Source organism: Mobula birostris, chromosome 24, assembly GCF_030028105.1.
Source record: "Mobula birostris isolate sMobBir1 chromosome 24, sMobBir1.hap1, whole genome shotgun sequence".
Taxonomy (NCBI): Eukaryota; Metazoa; Chordata; class Chondrichthyes; order Myliobatiformes; family Myliobatidae; genus Mobula; species Mobula birostris.
In genome coordinates, this window is record NC_092393.1 from 5,043,107 (window position 1) to 5,063,565 (window position 20,459).

A 20,459-nucleotide genomic window follows, 5' to 3' on the forward strand; every position below is an offset into this window, starting at 1 on the left:
GAGTGCTGTGTTGCACGGAGGGGAGGATGGTTTGCTGATAATTGGTGAGTGTTGTATTGCACGGAGGAAGGACGGTAGGCTGATATTTGCTGAGTGCTGTATTGCACGGAGGGGATGACGGTAGGCTGATAATTGGTGAGTGATGTATTGCACGGAGGGGAGGTTGGTAGGCTGATAATTGGTAAGTGCTGTATTGCACGGAGGGGAGGATAGTAGGGTGATAATTGGTGAGTGATGTATTGCACGGAGGGGAGGATGGTAGGCTGATAATTGGTGAGTGCTGTATTACACGGAGGGGAGGATGGTTTGCTGATAATTGGTGAGTGTTGTATTGCATGGAGGGGAGGATGGTAGGCTGATAATTGGTGAGTGGTGTATTGCACGGAGGGGAGGATGGTTTGCTGATAGTTGGTGACTGCTGTATTGCACGGAGGGGAGGATGGTAGGCTGATAATTGGTGAGTGCTGTATTACACAGAGAGGATGACGGTAGGCTGATAATTGGTGAGTGATGTATTGCACAGAGGGGAGGATGGTAGGCTGACAATTGATCAGTGCTGTATTGCACAGAGGGGAAGATAGTAGGCTGATAATTGGTGAGTGCTGTATTACACAGAGAGGATGACGGTAGGCTGATAATTGGTGAGTGATGTATTGCACGGAGGGGAGGATGGTTTGCTGATAATTGGTGAGTGATGTATTGCACGGAGGGGAGGATGGTAGGCTGATAATTGATCAGTGCTGTATTGCACAGAGGGGAAGATAGTAGGCTGATAATTGGTGAGTGCTGTATTACACAGAGAGGAGGACGGTAGGCTGATAATTGGTGAGTGATGTATTGCACGGAGGGGAGGATGGTTTGCTGATAATTGGTGAGTGATGTATTGCACGGAGGGGAGGATGGGAGTCTGATAATTGGTGAGTGCTGTATAGCACGGAGGGGAGGATAGTAGGCTGATAATTGGTGAGTGATGTATTGCACGGAGGGGAGGATGGTTTGCTGATAATTTGTGACTGCTGTATTGCATGGAGGGGAGGATGGTTTGCTGATAATTGGTAAGTGCTGTATTGCACGGAGGGGAGGATGGTTTGCTGATAATTGGTGAGTGCTGTATTGCACAGAAGGGAGGATGGTAGGCTGATAATTGGTGAGTGATGTATTGCACGGAGGGGAGGACGGTAGGCTGATAATTGATCAGTGCTGTATTGCACGGAGGGGAAGATAGTAGGCTGATAATTGGTGAGTGCTGTATTACACAGTGAGGAGGACAGTAGGCTGATAATTGGTGAGTGATGTATTGCACGGAGGGGAGGATGGTTTGCTGATAATTGGTGAGTGATGTATTGCACGGAGGGGAAGATGGTAGGCTGATAATTGGTGAGTGCTGTATAGCACGGAGGGGAGGATAGTAGGGTGATAATTGGTGAGTGCTGTATTGCAGAGAGGGGAGAACGGTAGGCTGATAATTGGTGAGTGTTGTATTTTACGGAGGGGGGACGTTAGGCTGATAATTGGTGAGTGCTGTATTGCACGGAGGGGAGGATGGTTTGCTGATAATTGGTGAGTGCTGTATTGCACGGAGGGAGGATGTTAGGCTGATAATTGGTGAGTACTGTATTGCATGGAGGAGAGGATGGTAGGCTGATATTTGGTGCGTACTGTATTGCATGGAGGGGAGGATGGTAGGCTGATAATTGGTGAGTGGTGTATTGCACGGAGGGGAGGATGGTTTGCTGATAACTGGTGAGTGCTGTGTTGCACGGAGGGGAGGACGGTAGGCTGATAATTGGTTAGTGCTGTATTGCACGGAGGGGAGGATGGTAGGCTGATAATTGGTGCGTGCTGTATTGCACGGAGGGGAGGATGGTTTGCTGATAATTGGTGAGTGCTGTATTGCACGGAGGGGAGGATGGTAGGCTGACAATTGGTGAGTGTTGTATTACACAGAGAGGAGGATGGTAGGCTGATAATTGGTGAGTGTTGTATTGCACGGAGGGGAGGATGGTAGGCTGATAATTGGTGAGTGCTGTATTGCACGGAGGGGAGGATGGTTTGCTGATAGTTGGTGAGTGCAGTATTGCACAGAGGGGAGGATGGTAGGCTGATAATTGGTGAGCGCTGTATTGCACGGAGGGGAGGATGGTTTGCTGATAATTGGTGACTGCTGTATTGCATGGAGGGGAGGATGGTTTGCTGATAATTGGTAAGTGCTGTATTGCACGGAGGGGAGGATGGTTTGCTGATAATTGGTGAGTGCTGTATTGCACAGAAGGGAGGATGGTAGGCTGATAATTGGTGAGTGATGTATTGCACGGAGGGGAGGACGGTAGGCTGATAATTGATCAGTGCTGTATTGCACGGAGGGGAAGATAGTAGGCTGATAATTGGTGAGTGCTGTATTACACAGAGAGGAGGACGGTAGGCTGATAATTGGTGAGTGATGTATTGCACGGAGGGGAGGATGGTTTGCTGATAATTGGTGAGTGATGTATTGCACGGAGGGGAAGATGGTAGGCTGATAATTGGTGAGTGCTGTATAGCACGGAGGGGAGGATAGTAGGGTGATAATTGGTGAGTGCTGTATTGCAGAGAGGGGAGAACGGTAGGCTGATAATTGGTGAGTGTTGTATTTTACGGAGGGGGGACGTTAGGCTGATAATTGGTGAGTGCTGTATTGCACGGAGGGGAGGATGGTTTGCTGATAATTGGTGAGTGCTGTATTGCACGGAGAGAGGATGTTAGGCTGATAATTGGTGAGTACTGTATTGCATGGAGGAGAGGATGGTAGGCTGATATTTGGTGCGTACTGTATTGCATGGAGGGGAGGATGGTAGGCTGATAATTGGTGAGTGGTGTATTGCACGGAGGGGAGGATGGTTTGCTGATAACTGGTGAGTGCTGTGTTGCACGGAGGGGAGGACGGTAGGCTGATAATTGGTTAGTGCTGTATTGCACGGAGGGGAGGATGGTAGGCTGATAATTGGTGCGTGCTGTATTGCACGGAGGGGAGGATGGTTTGCTGATAATTGGTGAGTGCTGTATTGCACGGAGGGGAGGATGGTAGGCTGACAATTGGTGAGTGTTGTATTACACAGAGAGGAGGATGGTAGGCTGATAATTGGTGAGTGTTGTATTGCACGGAGGGGAGGATGGTAGGCTGATAATTGGTGAGTGCTGTATTGCACGGAGGGGAGGATGGTTTGCTGATAATTGGTGAGTGCTGTATTGCACGGAGGGGAGGATGGTAGGCTGATAATTGGTGAGTACTGTATTGCACGGAGGGGAGGATGGTAGGCTGATAATTGGTGAGTGTTGTATTGCACGGAGGTGAGGATGGTTTGCTGATAATTGGTGAGTGCTATATTGCACGGAGGGGAGGATGGTAGGCTGATAATTGGTGAGTGCTGTATTGCACGGAGGGGAGGATGGTAGGCTGATAATTGGTGAGTGCTGTATTGCACGGAGGGGAGGATGGTAGGCTGATAATTGGTGAGTGCTGTATTGCACGGAGGGGAGGATGGTAGGCTGATAATTGGTGAGTGCTGTATTGCACGGAGGGGAGGATGGTTTGCTGATAATTGGTGAGTGCTGTATTGCACGGAGGGGAGGATGGTAGGCTGATAATTGGTGAGTGCTGTATAGCACGGAGGGGAGTATGGTTTGCTGATCATTGGTGAGTGCAGTATTGCACAGAGGGGAGGACAGTAGGCTGGTGGGATGCGTGATATGCCTTTTCTGGACGTTAAATGGACTTGCCCATTTTTATATTTTATTAACCCTGTGTTATACAGATGTGTCTGATGGTCCAGTGTGGAAATTTATGAATTACAATCTTCTGAGTCATTTCACTGCACAAGTGCAACAACGGACATAAAAAGTCCATCTTTATAATTGAAGCTACTTATTAATGGGTTTTTCATGGACCGGTAATCCAAGCTATCCTATTCCATCGTGCAAACAACTTACAAATGTAGCAATGGCTCCGGCAAAATTGAAAAGTCACTTAGCTACAAACTAGACTCATATGGCATGCAAAAGTGCAGATTGTTGTAAAAGGCTATTGGAATCTCAGAACAGAGTAAAGTTTTTGTTAATAAAGTCACAGTGATTAAAACGACCCAGGGGGCAAGTTATTTAGTAGCAGAATTTATTACCCAGAAAAGGAAGAGTCACACAGTTGGTAAGAACCTAATAAGGCTGCTATGTAAAATTATAGTGGGTATAATGCTAGGACGAGATGCAGTACGAGAAGTTGAAAAGGTTTCATTCCCAATGATGAAGATGGTTGTTTCTTCACTTGCGTAGATCAGGAGGGAAGACGAATTCACAGGAGCGACAGCACGATTGTTGGTGACTGTGGAGGCCAGTTCTGGATCTGCAGACTCTGGAACAGTAGGGACACGGGAACAGCTGGGATTCAGGTGCCTGGGTAGTGGGATCCTTCCTGTGTCTCCTCATTTCTTCAGCACTCACTCTTCTGGATTCCTCAGAACTCTTGACTGCTCCATGGATCAGCGTTCTCCAGTGGTCTCAGTCACAATCCAGTTGCATCACTTGTTGACATCAATATTTGTCTGAGAGAGCTGTTGCTTAAATTGGTCTTTGCACCTCTTGTGCGGGGCACCATGATCTCCCTTGCCCCGAGAGAGTTCTCTGTAGAGTACTGTTTTCAGAAACCTGGAGTTGTCCATGCAAGACATGTGGCCTGGCCAGCAGAGCAAAGTGGCTTCAGTGCTTGGAAGCTGAACCTTCTCCAGGACCCCATTGTTGGAGACATGATCCTGCCAGCTGATATCCATGATGGAGCAGAGGCAGTGCTGATGGAAGCTCTCGAGCACCAGAGTTTTTCGCAGTACAAGACCCAGGCTTCGGAGCTGTATAGTAGTGTTGTGATAACAGCAGCCCTGTACACCTGGATTTTTTTGGATGGACGCAGCTGGTGGTTCTTCCACACACGTTTCTGGAGGCACCCAAAGGCACTGCTGATTCTGGTGAGTTGATTGCCAATGTCCCCTACTACCATAGCATCGTTGGAGATGACACTGCCCAGATGGGTGAACTGCACAATCGTGGTGAGAGGGTGGTTGTTAATGGTGATCCGAGGTGGGTTGTAAATGTCATGAGGAGGCTTTTGATGGAGGATTATTGTTTTCTTCAGACTGACCGTTAACACAAAAGCCCTTGCAGCCGTGGTGAACTGCAGCCTGTAGCACATCCCCTGCGTGCGTGAGATGAGCACAGTTGTCCTCATACAGTAGCTCAAGAACGACTCTTGCATGGTTCTTGTTCAGGTGAGAAGGCAGCCACTCTCAAACAGTACATCAAATCGATGTACTGATGACCTGTCACATGATGCTGAAGAGGTTTTATGTAGTGATCTGAAAAACAACAGCTCCTCTATCCAGGTTGATGAGTCAACAGATTTCACCAATTAATATCATGTTGTAGCATTTGTAACATTTGTAAATGATGGTGACATTCAAGGAAACGTTTTCTATTGCAAAGAGTTGCCCAAAACAAGCAAAGGCCAAGATATATTTCATGTTTTGTCTTCATACCTGGAAGCAAAAGGTCTGTCTTGGAGGGACTGTGTTAGCATCTGTACTGACGGTGCCCCATCAATGACTGGCTCTGTGAGAGATTTTGTTTCTCTTGTAAAAAAAATCCTGACATTACCACAACACACTGCTTTCTTCACAGAGAGGTGTTGATGTCAAAAACTCTTGGAGATGACTCGAGAGTGTTCAAAAAAAACTTTGTGAAAACCTGGACAAAGAGCACACCAATCTCCTATTCCAGTTCCAGAGAGAAATCCAGCAGCTTAGCGGGGGAGAATTCTCAGCAGCATGTTTGAGCTGAAAGGTGAATTGCAGGAGTACTTTCAAGAAAATAGTGGGCCAGATTTTGCTGAGTGCTTTGGAGGTGAAGGATGGCTAACCTACTTAGCAGACATCTTTCATCACATGAACCAGTTGAACAAGTCTCTGCAAGGCTCTGGAGAAAATGTTTTGACTTCAAGTGACAAAATTCTTGTATTTAAAAGGAAATAACCTTTGGGAAAAAACATGTTGCAAAAGGAAATCTTGAAATGTTTCCCCTGTTGCTTGGGATTGAGAATGAGGAAGGATCGAAAAGTCTCGAGTCTTATTGAAAACCACCTGAAATAACTGCAGAACAAAACTGAACAGCATTTTTCCTCCCTTTCGACACAAGTGTATGAGTGGGTGAGGGACCCTCTCTCTGAATCTTCTGCTCAACCTGAGAACTTGACTTTGAGAGAAGAGGAAGAACTTTGGGAATTGCAGTCTGATCGTGCACTCAAGATAAGATTTACTGACCTGCCCCTGGACAAGTTCTGGATTTCTGTGAAAGAAGAGTATCCGGCCATTTATAGAAAAGCAATGACCATTTTGCTTCAGTTTTCAATTTCTTACATGTGTGAGCAAGCTTTTTCTTGTTTAACAAGCATCAAGAGCAAGGACAGAAATTGTCTCATTTCAGATGAAGGGGAACTCTGTGTGTGCTTATCTCAAGTTTGACCCAGAATTGACTATTTGTGCAGCAAAAAACAAGCACAGGGCCTATATTTGAGCCTGATCATGTCACTTAGTAAGAAAATGTTTTTTCAAAGTCTTGTATGAAATTGTGTCTTACGCTATAGTTTCATTCAAATTATTTTGGCTTAAGGTTTTTAGTAATTTTACTACTCAACACTGTCAATAAATTTTCATGTTGCAAATAGAATTAATTAAACTCAATTTACCAACTTTACTTATATTAAATCTACCTAGCCTATCTTTAGAAAAAATAAATCCCATTATTCTTAAGCCAATTATTCAACAGAAGTTTATTATGTTTGCCTTATGAGATTTTAAAATTTATGAAAGGGAAAAAAAGAAATTAGTTTCAAGAAAGGGAAGCTAACCTTAACTACCTTTTTTTTAAAAAGATAGTTGACTAAAAATTTATTCTCTACTCAAAAGAGCATTGACAATTAATTTTGGGTTAATATATCTACAATTTACAGATCTTGCTAACATAGTGTGAGCTGTAGGGATAACAATTTTTATGCAGGGGTTCTTTGAGATCTGAAAATTATATCAAAGGTTCCTCCAGGGCAAAAAGATTGAGAAAGGCTAGTATACTGTATTGGTTTACAGGGGTTAGTATACAATACTGGCGTACAGGTGTTGGTAACACACATCAAAGTTGCTGGTGAACGCAGCAGGCCAGGCAGCATCTGTAGGAAGAGGTGCAGTCGACGTTTCAGGCCGAGACCCTTCGTCAGGACTAACTGAAGGAAGAGCGAGTAAGGGATTTGAAAGTTGGAGGGTGTTCCGTGCCTATTCTGGTATCTGTCCCCCACTTTTCCTTCGCTACATCGATGACTGCATTGGCGCTGCTTCCTGCACACATGCAGAACTCGTTGACTTTATTAACTTTGCCTCCAACTTTCACCCTGCCCTCAAGTTTACCTGGACAATTTCCGACACCTCCCTCCCCTTTCTAGATCTTTCTGTCTCTGTCTCTGGAGACAGCTTATCCACTGATGTCTACTATAAGCCTACTGACTCTCACAGCTATCTGGACTATTCCTCTTCTCACCCTGTCTCTTGCAAAAACGCCATCCCCTTCTCGCAATTCCTCCGTCTCCGCCGCATCTGCTCTCAGGATGAGGCTTTTCATTCTAGGATGAGGGAGATGTCTTCCTTTTTTAAAGAAAGGGGCTTCCCTTCCTCCACTATCAACTCTGCTCTTAAACGTATCTCCCCCATTTCACGTACATCTGCTCTCACTCCATCCTCTCGCCACCCCACTAGGAATAGGGTTCCCCTGGTCCTCACCTACCACCCCACCAGCTTCCGGGTCCAACATATTATTCTCCGTAACTTCCGCCACCTCCAACGGGATCCCACCACTAAGCACATCTTTCCCTCCCCCCCCCCCGCATTCCGCAGGGATCGCTCCCTACACAACTCCCTTGTCCATTCGTCCCCCCCATCCCTCCCCACTGATCTCCCTCTTGGCACTTATCCGTGTAAGCGGAACAAGTGCTACACATGCCCTTACACTTCCTCCCTTACCACCATTCAGGGCCCCAAACAGTCCTTCCAGGTGAGGCAACACTTCACCTGTGAGTCGACTGGGGTGATATACTGCGTCCGGTGCTCCCGATGTGGCCTTTTATATATTGGCGAGACCTGACGCAGACTGGGAGACCGCTTTGCTGAACATCTACGCTCTGTCCGCCAGAGAAAGCAGGATCTCCCAGTGGCCACACATTTTAATTCCACGTCCCATTCCCATTCTGACATGTCCATCCACGGCCTGCTCTACTGTAAAGATGAAGCCACACTCAGGTTGGAGGAACAACACCTTATATTCCGTCTGGGTAGCCTCCAACCTGATGGCATGAACATCGACTTCTCTAACTTCCGCTAAGGCCCCACCTCCCCCTCGTACCCCATCTGTTACTCATTTTTATGCACACATTCTTTCTCTCACTCTCCTTTTTCTCCCTCTGTCCCTCTGAATATACCTCTTGCCCATCCTCTGGGTTCCCCCCCCTTGTCTTTCTTCCCAGACCTCCTGTCCCATGATCCTCTCCTATCCCCTTTTGCCTATCACCTGTCCAGCTCTTGGCTCCATCCCTCCCCCTCCTGTCTTCTTCTATCATTTTGTATCTCCTCCTCCCCCTCCCACTTTCAAATCCCTTACTCACTCTTCCTTCAGTTAGTCCTGACGAAGGGTCTCGGCCTGAAACGTCGACTGTACCTCTTCCTACAGATGCTGCCTGGCCTGCTGCGTTCACCAGCAACTTTTATGTGTGTTGCTTGAATTTCCAGCATCTGCAGAATTCCTGTTGTACAGGTGTTGGTATAGGGTTTTATATGCTGTATTGGTGTACAGGGGTTGTTGTAGGGGTTAGTATATGTATTAGTGTACAGGGGTAGGTATACGGTTTGCATACTGTATCGGTGTACAGGGGTTAGTGTACAGAGGTTGGTGTAGGGTTTGCATACTGTATTGGTGAACAGCAGTTGGTGTAGGGGTTAGTATACTGTATTGGGGTACAGGGGTTAGTATACTGTATTGGTGTACAGGGATTAGTATGCTGCATTGTTGTACAGGGGTTGGTATACTGTATTGGTGCGGGGTTTAGTATACTGTATTGGTGTACAGGGGCTGGAGTAGGGTTTGGTCTACTGTATCGGTGTATAGAGGTTGGTGTTGGGGTTGGTATACTGTATTGGTGTACAGGGGTTGGTATACTGTATTGCTGTGCAATGGTTGGTGTAGGGGTTGGTAAACTGTATTGGTGTACATTGGCTGGTATACTGTGTTGGTGTAGGGTTTGGTATACTGTATTGGTGTACAGTGGTTGGTATACTGTATTGGTGTACAGGGGTTGGTGTAGGGGTTGGTAAACTGTATCGGTGTACATTGGCTGGTATACTGTGTTGGTGTAGGGTTTGGTATACTGTATTGGTGTACAGTGGTTGGTATACTGTATTGGTGTACAGGGGTTGGTGTAGGGGTTGGTAAACTTTATTGGTGTACAGTGGTTAGTGTAGGGGTTGGTATACTGTATTGGTGTACAGGGGTTGGTGTTGGGTTGTTATACTGTATTGGTGTACAGTGTTTGGTATGCTGTATTGGTTTACAGGGGTTGGTATGCTGTATTGGTGTACAGTGGTTGGTATACTGTATTGGTGTATGGGGGTTGCAAACCTATGAGACACTGTTGGCCAACCAAGATGGCACACAGCATACAGTGCAACCCCTCAATTCTTAAACCCCACCCATAATATAAATAACAAAGTTTATCATTACTTGAATCCCTGATGTTGGAATGTACCTGATGCAGACATGGTATACACATCACCATTTGGATTAAACGGTACGGTCAGTTGTCATTGGATTTGCTCTGCTTAATTTTGACTTTTGTCATTGTGAGTAAATATTGGATATTCAGTGATAATAAGCATAAGCATGAAAGCTGCATGTTGTTTCACACCTCAATTAACATTTAACAGTGATGAACTTGGTCCAGCCTAATTATAGGAATCCACTTACCAATTAAGTCATTGCTACAGTATGTGCATGGCTTTCAAACTAACCAAATTTAAGTCAGATATAAAATATTTGTCATTGTTAATGCGGCAACAGAAATCTCACTGAGAGTAATGTGTGCTTATTTTCTTTTCCCTGATCTTTTATTAATATGCACCAAAACTTATAATTTCACTTTCACAGTTCTTATGTTATTTATGAGGTGTATTTCAATAATATTGAGAAATTATGATACTTTTCAATTTATTTTCAAAAGATTAATGTTAATAACTTTTCAACAGGTTTTCTATAATCCTTTGCTTATTTCAATCTGTGTCTGTTATACTTCTATTAATAGTAAAACACTGACTACACGTAAACAACCGACAAGATTCATCCTTTTCCTTAAAAAGTCCATAATTATTGTTACAATTCATTAATAAGATCATAAAACGATAAGACGGTGAAGCAGAATTAGGCCATCTGGTCCATTATGTCTTCTCTGCTATTCCATCATGGCTGATTTATTAGTCCTCTCAATCAAATTCTCCGGCATTCTCCCCATAACATTTGACACCTTTACTGATCAGAACATATCAGCTTCTGCTTTTAATACACCCAATGACTTGGCCTGCACAGCTGTCTGTGGCAATGAATTCCATAGATTCATTACCCTCTGGCTAAAGAGATTCCTCCTCATCTCTGTTCTGAAGAGATGTCCTTCTATTCTGAGGATCTGTCCTCTGGTCCGACACTCTCCCACAATAGGAAACATCCTCTCTGTCGAGGCCTTTCAATATTCAATAGATCCCCCCCTCATTCTTCCAAACTCCAGTGAATAATTGCCAAGAGCCATCAAACATATGTTAACCCTTTCATTCCCAGGATCATTCGCCTGAACCTCCTCTGGACCCTCACCAGTGTTTTTTTTAGATAAGGAGCCCAAAACTGCTCCTTGGCCAAATGCAGTCTGACCAATGCCTTATAAAGCCTTAGCATTATGTCCTTGCTTTTATATTGTAGTCCTCAGAATGACTGCTAACACTGCATTTACCTTCCTCACCATCAACTCAACCTGCAAGTTAATCTCCAAAATCCAAAATCACAAAGACTCCAAAATCCCCTGACCTCTGATTTTTGAATTCTCTCATCATTTAGAAAATAGTCTATGCCTTATTTCTTCTACCGAAGTGCATGACGACACACTTCCCTACACTATATTGCATCTGCCAATTCTTTGCCCATTCTCCTAATCTGTCTAATTCCTCTGCAGACTCCCTACATCCTCAACACCACCTGTTCCTCCATCTATCTTTATATCGTCTGCGAGCTTGGCTACAGAGGCATCAATTTTGTCATCCAAATCATTGACATATAACGTGAGAGGAAGTGGTCCCAACATCAACCCCTGTGGAACACCATTAGTCACAGGTCAGCAGCCAGAAGAGGCTCCCTTTATTGCCACTCTTTGCCTCCTGCAAGTCAGCCAATACTCTACCCAAGCTGGTATCTTTCCTGTAATACCACGGGCTCTTAGCTTGTTCAGCAGCTTCATGTGCAGCACTTTGTCAAAGGCCTTCTGAAAATCCAAGTACACAACATCCACCAACTCCCCTTTGTCTCTCCTTAAAAGTTCCCAACAGATTTGTCAGGCAAGCTTTCCTCTTTAGGAAACTATGCCCCTATTGGCCTTTTTAATTGTATGCCTCTCAGTACACTGAAACCTTATCCCTAATAAAGGAATCAAACATTCTAGCAATACTGAAGCCAGACTAATTGGACTATAATGTCTCTCTTTTGCCTGTCTCCATGCTCAAAGAATGGAATAGCATTTGCAATTTTCTAGTCCTCTGAAACTATTCCAGAAAGATCACTACTCATGCCTCCATAATCTCTTCCAGAACCCTGGGATGTAGTCCATCTGGTCCATGTAACTTATTTACCTTCAGACTTTTCATTTTACCAAGCAATTTTCCTTAGTAGTAGCAACTGAACTCTTTTCTGACTGAATTTCTGGTATACTACTACATTACAACCAAACCTCAAAAAGGCATGTGAGGGATTTTCTTAAGAGGATTATTGTCACTTTGAGGCCACACTCTCAAAAAGGTTCTCTACTCCTGTCGGTTTGGATTGGGGCATTACTGACTAACAGAAAACAGAGCGTAGGCATTAGCAGTATTCTTTTTTGGTTGGCAAGATGTATTGAATGGTGCACCATAGTATTTGTTGCTGATAATCCAACTGTCCAGCGCCTGTTGAAATGCCTTGAATGAAGGCTTGTTTGCTAAATTTCCTGATGACACACATAGTTATGCAAGTTATGTTGTGAAGAGGATGTAAGGAGGCTTTATGGGACTATGCGAGTGGGACTGTTTTCTTATGAGGAATGTTTGTAGAGGGTAGGCTTGTATTTGTAGAAGTTTACAAGAATGAGGGGTCTTCACTGAAATATTTAAAATCAGGAGAAGTCTTGACAGGTTAGATGTGGAGAGGATGTTTCCTGTTGTGGGAGAATTTGGGAATAGTGGGCCCTGTTTGAATATAAGGCTTCATCCATTTAAGACAGATAAGGTGAAATATTTTTCAACGTGGCTATGGAGTTTTTGGAACTGCTTTCCTGAAAAACCGGTAGAAGCTCTATATGAGGTAGAGATAGAGATATTCTTGATAAGAAAGGGGTGAAACTTACTAGAGATGTGTTGGAATATGGAGATGAAGTTTTCAAATCAAATCAAATCACAATCTTACTTAACGGCAGAGCAGGCTTGAGGATCCAAGCAAGTTACCACTCGTTGTGTATGCTAATGTATTCATAAAACAGCAAGCACCCTGAGTCGGCTAAGTTCATGCTTCTGAAGCTGAAGTTTAATTTATCATTGTTCTGCGTCATTTGCTGCCTGCCCTGCAGATACATTTTTAAATTCTTAAAACTGTTGCTTTCTATACCTCTTATGAATTTAAAATGCTATTAATGCTGCCAGCTTTTTCAATAAAACAGAATCTGTACTGATTCTACTTAGGAACCAAAGAGGTTAATTTTTCACTGTCGGAATGTGCTCCCTCTCCTTGTAAATGCCAATGGTGTATGCATTTATTTTCCTGTTGAATCTGGAGTCAGAGTAAGGAAGTCACCTTGAATTTTGCAAAATGCTAATCAAGTTAGTCACAGTGCTCGATGTTCTTGTGAGTTATTCTACTTCAGCATTCTTCAATATTCTCCCTTACCCTTTACTCATATTGTCTCATATCCAAACATTGCTATTGCATTATGTTTAATTGGCGTGTACATTTTGAAAATGGTTACACGGGTGGTGGAGAGAATCAATGTTTAGGGTGGTGGATGGTGAACCAGGATGTTGGTTTGCTTGGTCTTGGATTATGCTGAGCATCTTGAGAGTTATTGGAGTTGTACTTATCAAAGTAGGCAGAGGTGTTTATCAGGTTCCCGACTTGCCTGGCGGATCATCACAAGGCTTTGGGGTGTCAGGAGCTGAGTTATTTGCCACTGGGTGACCAGTCCCTGAACTCTCCTTGTGCCAAATTTATACAGCTGGATCAGTTGTGTTTCTGGTCAAGGATGCTAAAGGTGCAGGACCTGCAAATAGCAATGCCATTGAATGTCAAGGATAGGGGATTAAACTCACGTTCAAAACCTGGGCCTTTATACCTCTCTGCAACTAGATCCTCAACTTCCTCATCAGTGCGGATCGGAAGTAACATCTCCTCCTCGCCGACAATCGACACTGGCGCACCTCAGGGATGTGTGCTTAGCCCACTGCTCTATTCTCCAGACCCATGAGCGCGTGGCTAGGCACAGCTCGAACTCCATCTGTAAATATGCCGATGACACAACTTGTTGGCAGAATTTCAGATGGATACAAGTGAGATCTGGTTGAGGAATGCCAGAACAACAACCTTGCACTCGAAGTCAGTAAGGCCGATTTCCCCACCACACAGCCCTCTGTTTTTCTAAGCTCCATGTACGTATCTAAGAATCTCTTCAAAGAACCTATTGTATCCACTTCCACCACCTTTGCAGTGTACACGTACCCACTACCTTTTGTGTGGAAAAACTTACCTCTGACATCCCCTCTGTACCTACTTCCAAGCACCTTAAGTCTATGCCCCCTCATGTTTGCCATTTTAGCCCTGCAGAAAAGCCTGTGGCTATCCACGCGATCAATGCCTCTCGTCATCTTATATTGATGCAATTACAGAAGGATCACATTAAGCAATAGCTAACCGCCTCATCATACTTTTAAAATATCATGTAAATCAGTACAAGTTAGATAATAATGAAACAGAAATACTAAATGAGTAGCAAGTGAAATTTTAATGAAGTATTATACTGTACAGGCACAGGTAAAATAAAGGGTACAGGTAAATTAGATCAGATTATATTATGAGGACACTCAGTCCTCGTTTATTGTCATTTAGAAATGCATGCATTAAAAAATGATACAATGTTCCTCCAGAATGATATCACAGAAACACAGGACAAACCAAGACTAAAACTGACAAAACCACATAATTATAACATATAGTTACAACAGTGCAAAGCAATACCATAATTTGATAAAGAGCAGACCATGGGCACAGTAAAAAAAAGTCTCAAAGTCCCGATAGCCTCATCATCCCACGCAGATGGTAGAAGGGAGGACCTCTCCCTGCCATGAACCTCCAAGCACCGCAAACTTGCCGATGCAGCACCATTGGAAACACCTGACTGCAGCGGACTCTGAGTCCGTCCGAAAACTTCGAGCCTCCGACCAGCCCCTCTGACACCACCTCTCCGAGCACCATCCTCTGCCGAGCGCTTCGACCCTGCCCCGGCCGCCCAGCAACAAGCAAAGCCGAGGACTCGGGGATTTCCCCTCCGGAGATTCTGGACCACACAGTAGCAGCAGTAGCGAAGCAGGCATTTCAGAAGTCTCACAGATGTTCCTTTGTGTTCTCACGTCCATCTCCATCAAATCAGGATTATGCACGGCACCCTACTTGACAAATAACAGACATCACCACTGCAGTGGCCGCTGCGAGCTGTGTTGCATCGCCATCTTCTCCTCCTGCCAGAATGTACAGGAATTAACTTATACAGAACAGTTGTGCACTTCTGCTTCTAGAGTGAGACATTTAATATCCCGTCAGGCAAAGTTACATGTCTGTAAGGGTCGGGTTGTCAGGATCATCATCTTCATCTTGAAAAACGAGTGAAGCATCAGGAGCTGGTGCTGAAACTGGCACGACAGTTTCTCCAAAAACTGTTGATGATGGTGGCAGCACATCTGGATGAGCAGAAGCAGAAGTCGGAGAAGGGAGGTCTTCTAGATGTCACATTTCACGCGACTGCCAGGCGGCCGGGGATTCGGCGCTGGGCTCTTCCCTCTTCACTCGCAGTTACTGAGGGAATTCTCGTTAGTTTCTTTTCCTCCGCTTAGTAATACGCTTAAATTCCATGGGTTACCACGTCTGATCTGAGGTCATAGGCAGAAGAGAACGGAGCATCGGCTGGGCAACGCTGGGGGGCATTGCGTGACTGTCGGCAGGCGGGTGAGAAGGTGGACCGACCCAGCACGCGCCAGCTCCCCTGCCACTGGCGGGTGAGATGGGTGGGTACCAAGCAACCGCGCCTCACGCAAATGATATTAATAAATGCAGGAAAACAAGCAGGAATCGCCTGTCTGTGCTTACAAGAGCGCGCCAACACGTGAACAGACCTAGCACAGCCAAAGCAATGCGCAGCAGATTGGTACAGTGGCTTGGGAAATTTGAAATTACACTTGTGCAAAAAATTTGAAATCAGTGCCAGATTACCGAAGGAACCGGATTACAGGTAGTCGGATTAGTGAAGGTCGACCTGTACAAGGAAGGCGTAACAGTGGCTATATTTCATTCGGAGAATTAGTAAGTCACTAAAGACTCTAGCAAATTTCTGCAGATGAGCTATGGAGAGCATTCTAACTGGTTGCACGTAGAGGGGTATGGAGGAACCACTGCACAGGATCAGGAAAAGCTGCAGAAAGTTGTAAATTCAGCTAGCTCATGGGCACTAGCATCAAGGACATCTTCAAAAGGTGATGCCTCGGAAAGGCTGCAATCATCATCTCCCTGACCCAGGACATTTCCTCTTCTCATTGCTACCATCAGTACAGGAGCCTGAAGGAACACACTCAACTTTCTAGGCACAGCTTCTTCCCTTCTGCCATCAGATTTCTGAGTGGACAATGAACCCATGAACACTATCCCACTATTCCTTTTATGTTCTGTTCTCCTTTTGCACTAGTGATCTTATCGTAATTTGTAGCTTTTTTATTACGATGTATTGCAATGTACTGCCGCCACACAACAATGGATTTCACAAGATATGAAACCTGATTCAGATCCCATGTTGGAGATGATAAGAGAAACTGGATGCTGTCCGGCCTGCTGAGTTCTTCCAGCATTTTGTGTGTTGCTTGGATTTCCAGCATCTGCAGATTTTCTCTTGCTCCTGATAAATCCTGGTAGCAACTATCAGGCAGAACTTTAACAATTTCTATCAGGGCTAATAACAAAGGCAAGTTCAGGTCTGACTGGAGTGTACTTTTCCTCCTTCTCTGTATGAGACAGAGTGAACGAAGATGCACCGACTCTAAAACTGTTCGTAGCAAAAGTTGATTGGCGAGTGAACTATAGGAAATAAAAGGGAAAATATTTTTCTGTATGAAGAAGGTAGAATTGGCTAAAATATTATATTTTTGTTGTCAAATAGGAAGTAGATAAAGATTTGGAGAAGGAAAGAATGCAGAGTTGAGAATGAAGTGGGAAGAGAAGGAATGAATAGCATTTGAATGGTCCCTCTCCTTTGCTGGCTCCATTCCTCTGCTGTCTTTTTGGAGGTTTTTCTCAGAGTCTTCAAAACCCAGCAAGCTTATTTTCAGCATTTGTACATCTTGCATGAGACAAAGAACATTAATTGCAATAGTAGTACTAAATCCATAGCAAAGGCAAAAAATTTGTTAAACTTCAGTAAGCTTTGCTGGTTTTATCCAATAAATTACTGATTAAAATGTCAATAACTATGCTTGGCATCTCTTTTAATGTTTTAGTTTATTCAGTTGCGAATTGCTTCTGTGAGGTGGAACTGACAGAAATCTGTTCCTTGCACAGGTTGGGAGATGGAAAAATGGCCTGATAAGGATGAAGTATCCAGTGTGGCCAAGATACACAGCATTCCAGGAGCCTGTTCTCGACAGTGATCATCTAACTGTTGCCACGTTAGAGGAGAGGCCCTTTGTGATTGTTGAGGAAGTGGATTCTGAAAATGGCGCATGTGTGCGGAACACAGTTCCCTGCAGGAAGCAAGTGAACCTCAGTGACAGGTAATGACCATACCTGGGGAGGCATCTAAGCTAGCATCCTCATCTTCTCCGTCAGCTGGAAATCTGGTTTATCCAGCTCTCCTATAAAATCAAACATGATTAGAACAAGACGGGCCTCATTTGATGTGTGGCTTATTTTTTGAACATTATGTAATTGCCTTCTATTGAATCTGTTTCCACTTCATTCTTCTGAGAAAAGGATTTCCACATGTCAATGCTGATGCCCTTACCAGTAGTTTATATCTGTGGTTTGAGATTATCAAAGCTTCTCTCTCTTAATTAATCTAAAACTGGCATGACTTTTAACAAACATCTGTCAAATCATCTCAACTATCTCTGCTCTGGAGCAATCTAGCTTCTCCAGTCTGTCCATGTAACTAATTCCTATTGATGGCACCAAGCTCATAAATCTTATCTGTACCATTGCTAAAGCCGCCTTTTCCTTTCTCATACTGGCAAATTGAACACATTACCACAATTGTCGTGAAAATAAACTCAGCAAGATGGTATGAAACAAAAACAGGAATGCTGGAAGAACTCAACCAGTCAAGTAGCATCTCTGGATTGGCTTCTGCTCTGGAAGGTGAGATCAGATGGGATTCAGGGGGAGCCAGCTGTCTGGGTACAAACGTGGCTTGGTGGAAGGAGTTAGAGAGTGGTACTCACATAGTAAGCTCATCCGGAAGGTGAGATCACATGGGACCCAGGATGGTCTGTACAATATTACAGGGTGTAGTGAAGGGTTTTTCAGCTTTGGGGTCTGTGACCACCAGTGTGCCACAGGGAAAGGAGACTGAAGGGTAACTTTTTTACATAGAGGGTGGTGGTATACGAAATAAGCAGGCAGGGAGAGTGGCAGGTGTAGGTACAATTACAGTGTTTAAATATATCTGGACAGCTACATAGAAAGCAACATGGGCAAAAGGTGGTAAATGCAACTAGCTCAGCAAAACAGCTTGTACAACATGGATGAATTAGGCCTAGGGCCGACTTCCTTGCTGTACAACTCTATGTTGTGTGTGATTGGTAGGAGAAATAGATGGCTTCCTTGCCAAGTGCGCAGATGATACACAGATTGGTGGAGGGAGGACTGCAGAAGGACTTGAACACATTAGGAGAATGGGCAAGAAAGTGGCAAATGAAATACAATGTTGGAAAATGCATGGTCATGCACATTGGGAGAAGAAATAAATGTGCAAACATTTTCTAAATTGGGAGAAAATCCAAAAATCTGAGACGCAAAAGACTTGGAAGTCCTTGTGCAAAAAACCCTAAAGGTTAACTTGCAGGTTGAATCAGTGGTGAGGAAGGCAAATGCAATGTTAGCAATCATTTCAAGGGGTCTATTTCAGGGCTGTGATGCTGAGATTTTATAAGGCACTGGTGAGGCCTCACCTTGAGTAGTGTGAACCGTTTTGGGTTCCTCATCTAAGAAAAGATGTACTGGCATTGGAGGGGGCTTAGAGAACTTTCACAAGGATGATTCCGGGAATGAAAGGAGTATCATACAAGTACATTTGATAGCTCTGGGTCTGTACTCGCTGGAATTTAGAAGTATGAGGGGGGATCTCATTGAAACTTTTCAAATGTTGAAAGACCTAGAGAGAGTAGATGTGGAAGGAATGTTTCCCATGGTGAGGGAGTCCAGGACAAGAGGGCACAGCCTCAGGATAGAGGGGCATCAATTTAAAACAGAGATGCTGAGAAATTTCTTCAGCCAAAGGGTGATGAATTTGTGGGATTTGTTGCCAAGGCAGCTGTGGAGGTCAGGTTGTTGGGGGTATTTAATGCAGAGCTTGATAGGTTCTTGATTGGACACAGCAACAAAGGTTACGAGGATTGGGGCTTAGGAGGGGTGAAAACAATTCGGCCATGATTGAATGGTGGAGCAGACTCGATGGACCAAAATGACTTAATTCTGCACCTATGCCTAATGGTCTCATGGAATCAAAAAAACGACTATTATCATGGAGATATATTGCATATGAATGGAATACAGAGAGATCCAGGTGAACTTACAGATGAATTACATTAAAAAATTACAAGCTGCTGTTACAGTGAGGGAAGGGCAGGGCAATAAGTGGTGCAGGTATCAAGAATAGGGTGAGGTGATGAACATTTAAACTCTACCAGTAAATGTTCCCCGTGCCACAGTTCCATTTTAACTTCATCAGTCCACAGGACTTGTTTCCAAAATGCATCAGGCTTGTTTAGATGTCCCTTTGAACCTTTTGAATAGAACTTTTTGGCCGCAATGAGCAAAGGTATGTTTGGAGAAAAAAGGGTGCAGAATTTCATGAAAAGAACTCCTCTCCAACTGTTAAGCACAGGGGTGGATCGATCATGCTTTGGGCTTGTGTTGCAGCCAGTGGCACGGGGAACATTTACTGGTAGAGGGAAGAATGGATTCAATTAAATACCAGCAAATTCTGGAAGCAAACATCACACAGTCTGTAAAAAAGCCGAAGATGAAAAGAGGATGGCTCCTACAACAGGATAAAGATCATAAACACACCTCAAAATCCACAATGGACTACCTCAAGAGACGCAAGCTGAAGGTTTTGCCATGGCCCTCACAGTCCCCCAACCTAAACATCATCGAAAATCTGTGGATAGACCTCAAAAGAGCAGTGCATGCAAGACGGCCCAAGAATCTCACAGAACTAGAAGCCTTTTGCAAGGAAGAATGGGTGAAAATCCCCCAAACAAGAATTGAAAGACTCTTAGTTGACTACAGAAAGTGTTTACAAGCTGTGATACTTGCCAAGGGGGGTGTTACTAAGTACTGACCATGCAGGGTGCCCAAACTTTTGCTTCAGGCCCATTTCCTTTTTTGTTATTTTGAAACTATAAAAGATGGAAATAAATAAGTTTTCTTGCTTAAAATATTAATATTGTTTGGTACGGACTAGAAGGGCCGAGATGGCCTGTTTCCGTGCTGTAATGGTTATATGGTTATATATATATGGTTAAAGAAATGTGTCATCTTTAACTTTATGCGTTTTTGAAATCAGTTCATCTTTTACTCGCTTAGCTATTCAT

At 44.2% G+C, this 20,459-nt stretch overlaps 1 protein-coding gene across 4 annotated transcripts in view; it reads left to right on the top strand.

The window, feature by feature from the left end:
* Positions 1–20,459, top strand: part of LOC140187222 (glutamate receptor ionotropic, NMDA 2C-like) — a 123,010-nt gene that overhangs the window by 37,796 nt on the left and 64,755 nt on the right. For all 4 annotated transcript variants that reach the window (XM_072242313.1, XM_072242312.1, XM_072242315.1 and 1 more), the window contains one exon: positions 17,206–17,417. In XM_072242313.1, the coding sequence (XP_072098414.1) occupies positions 17,206–17,417 (212 nt within the window). The remainder of the gene's footprint in view (positions 1–17,205; positions 17,418–20,459) is intronic.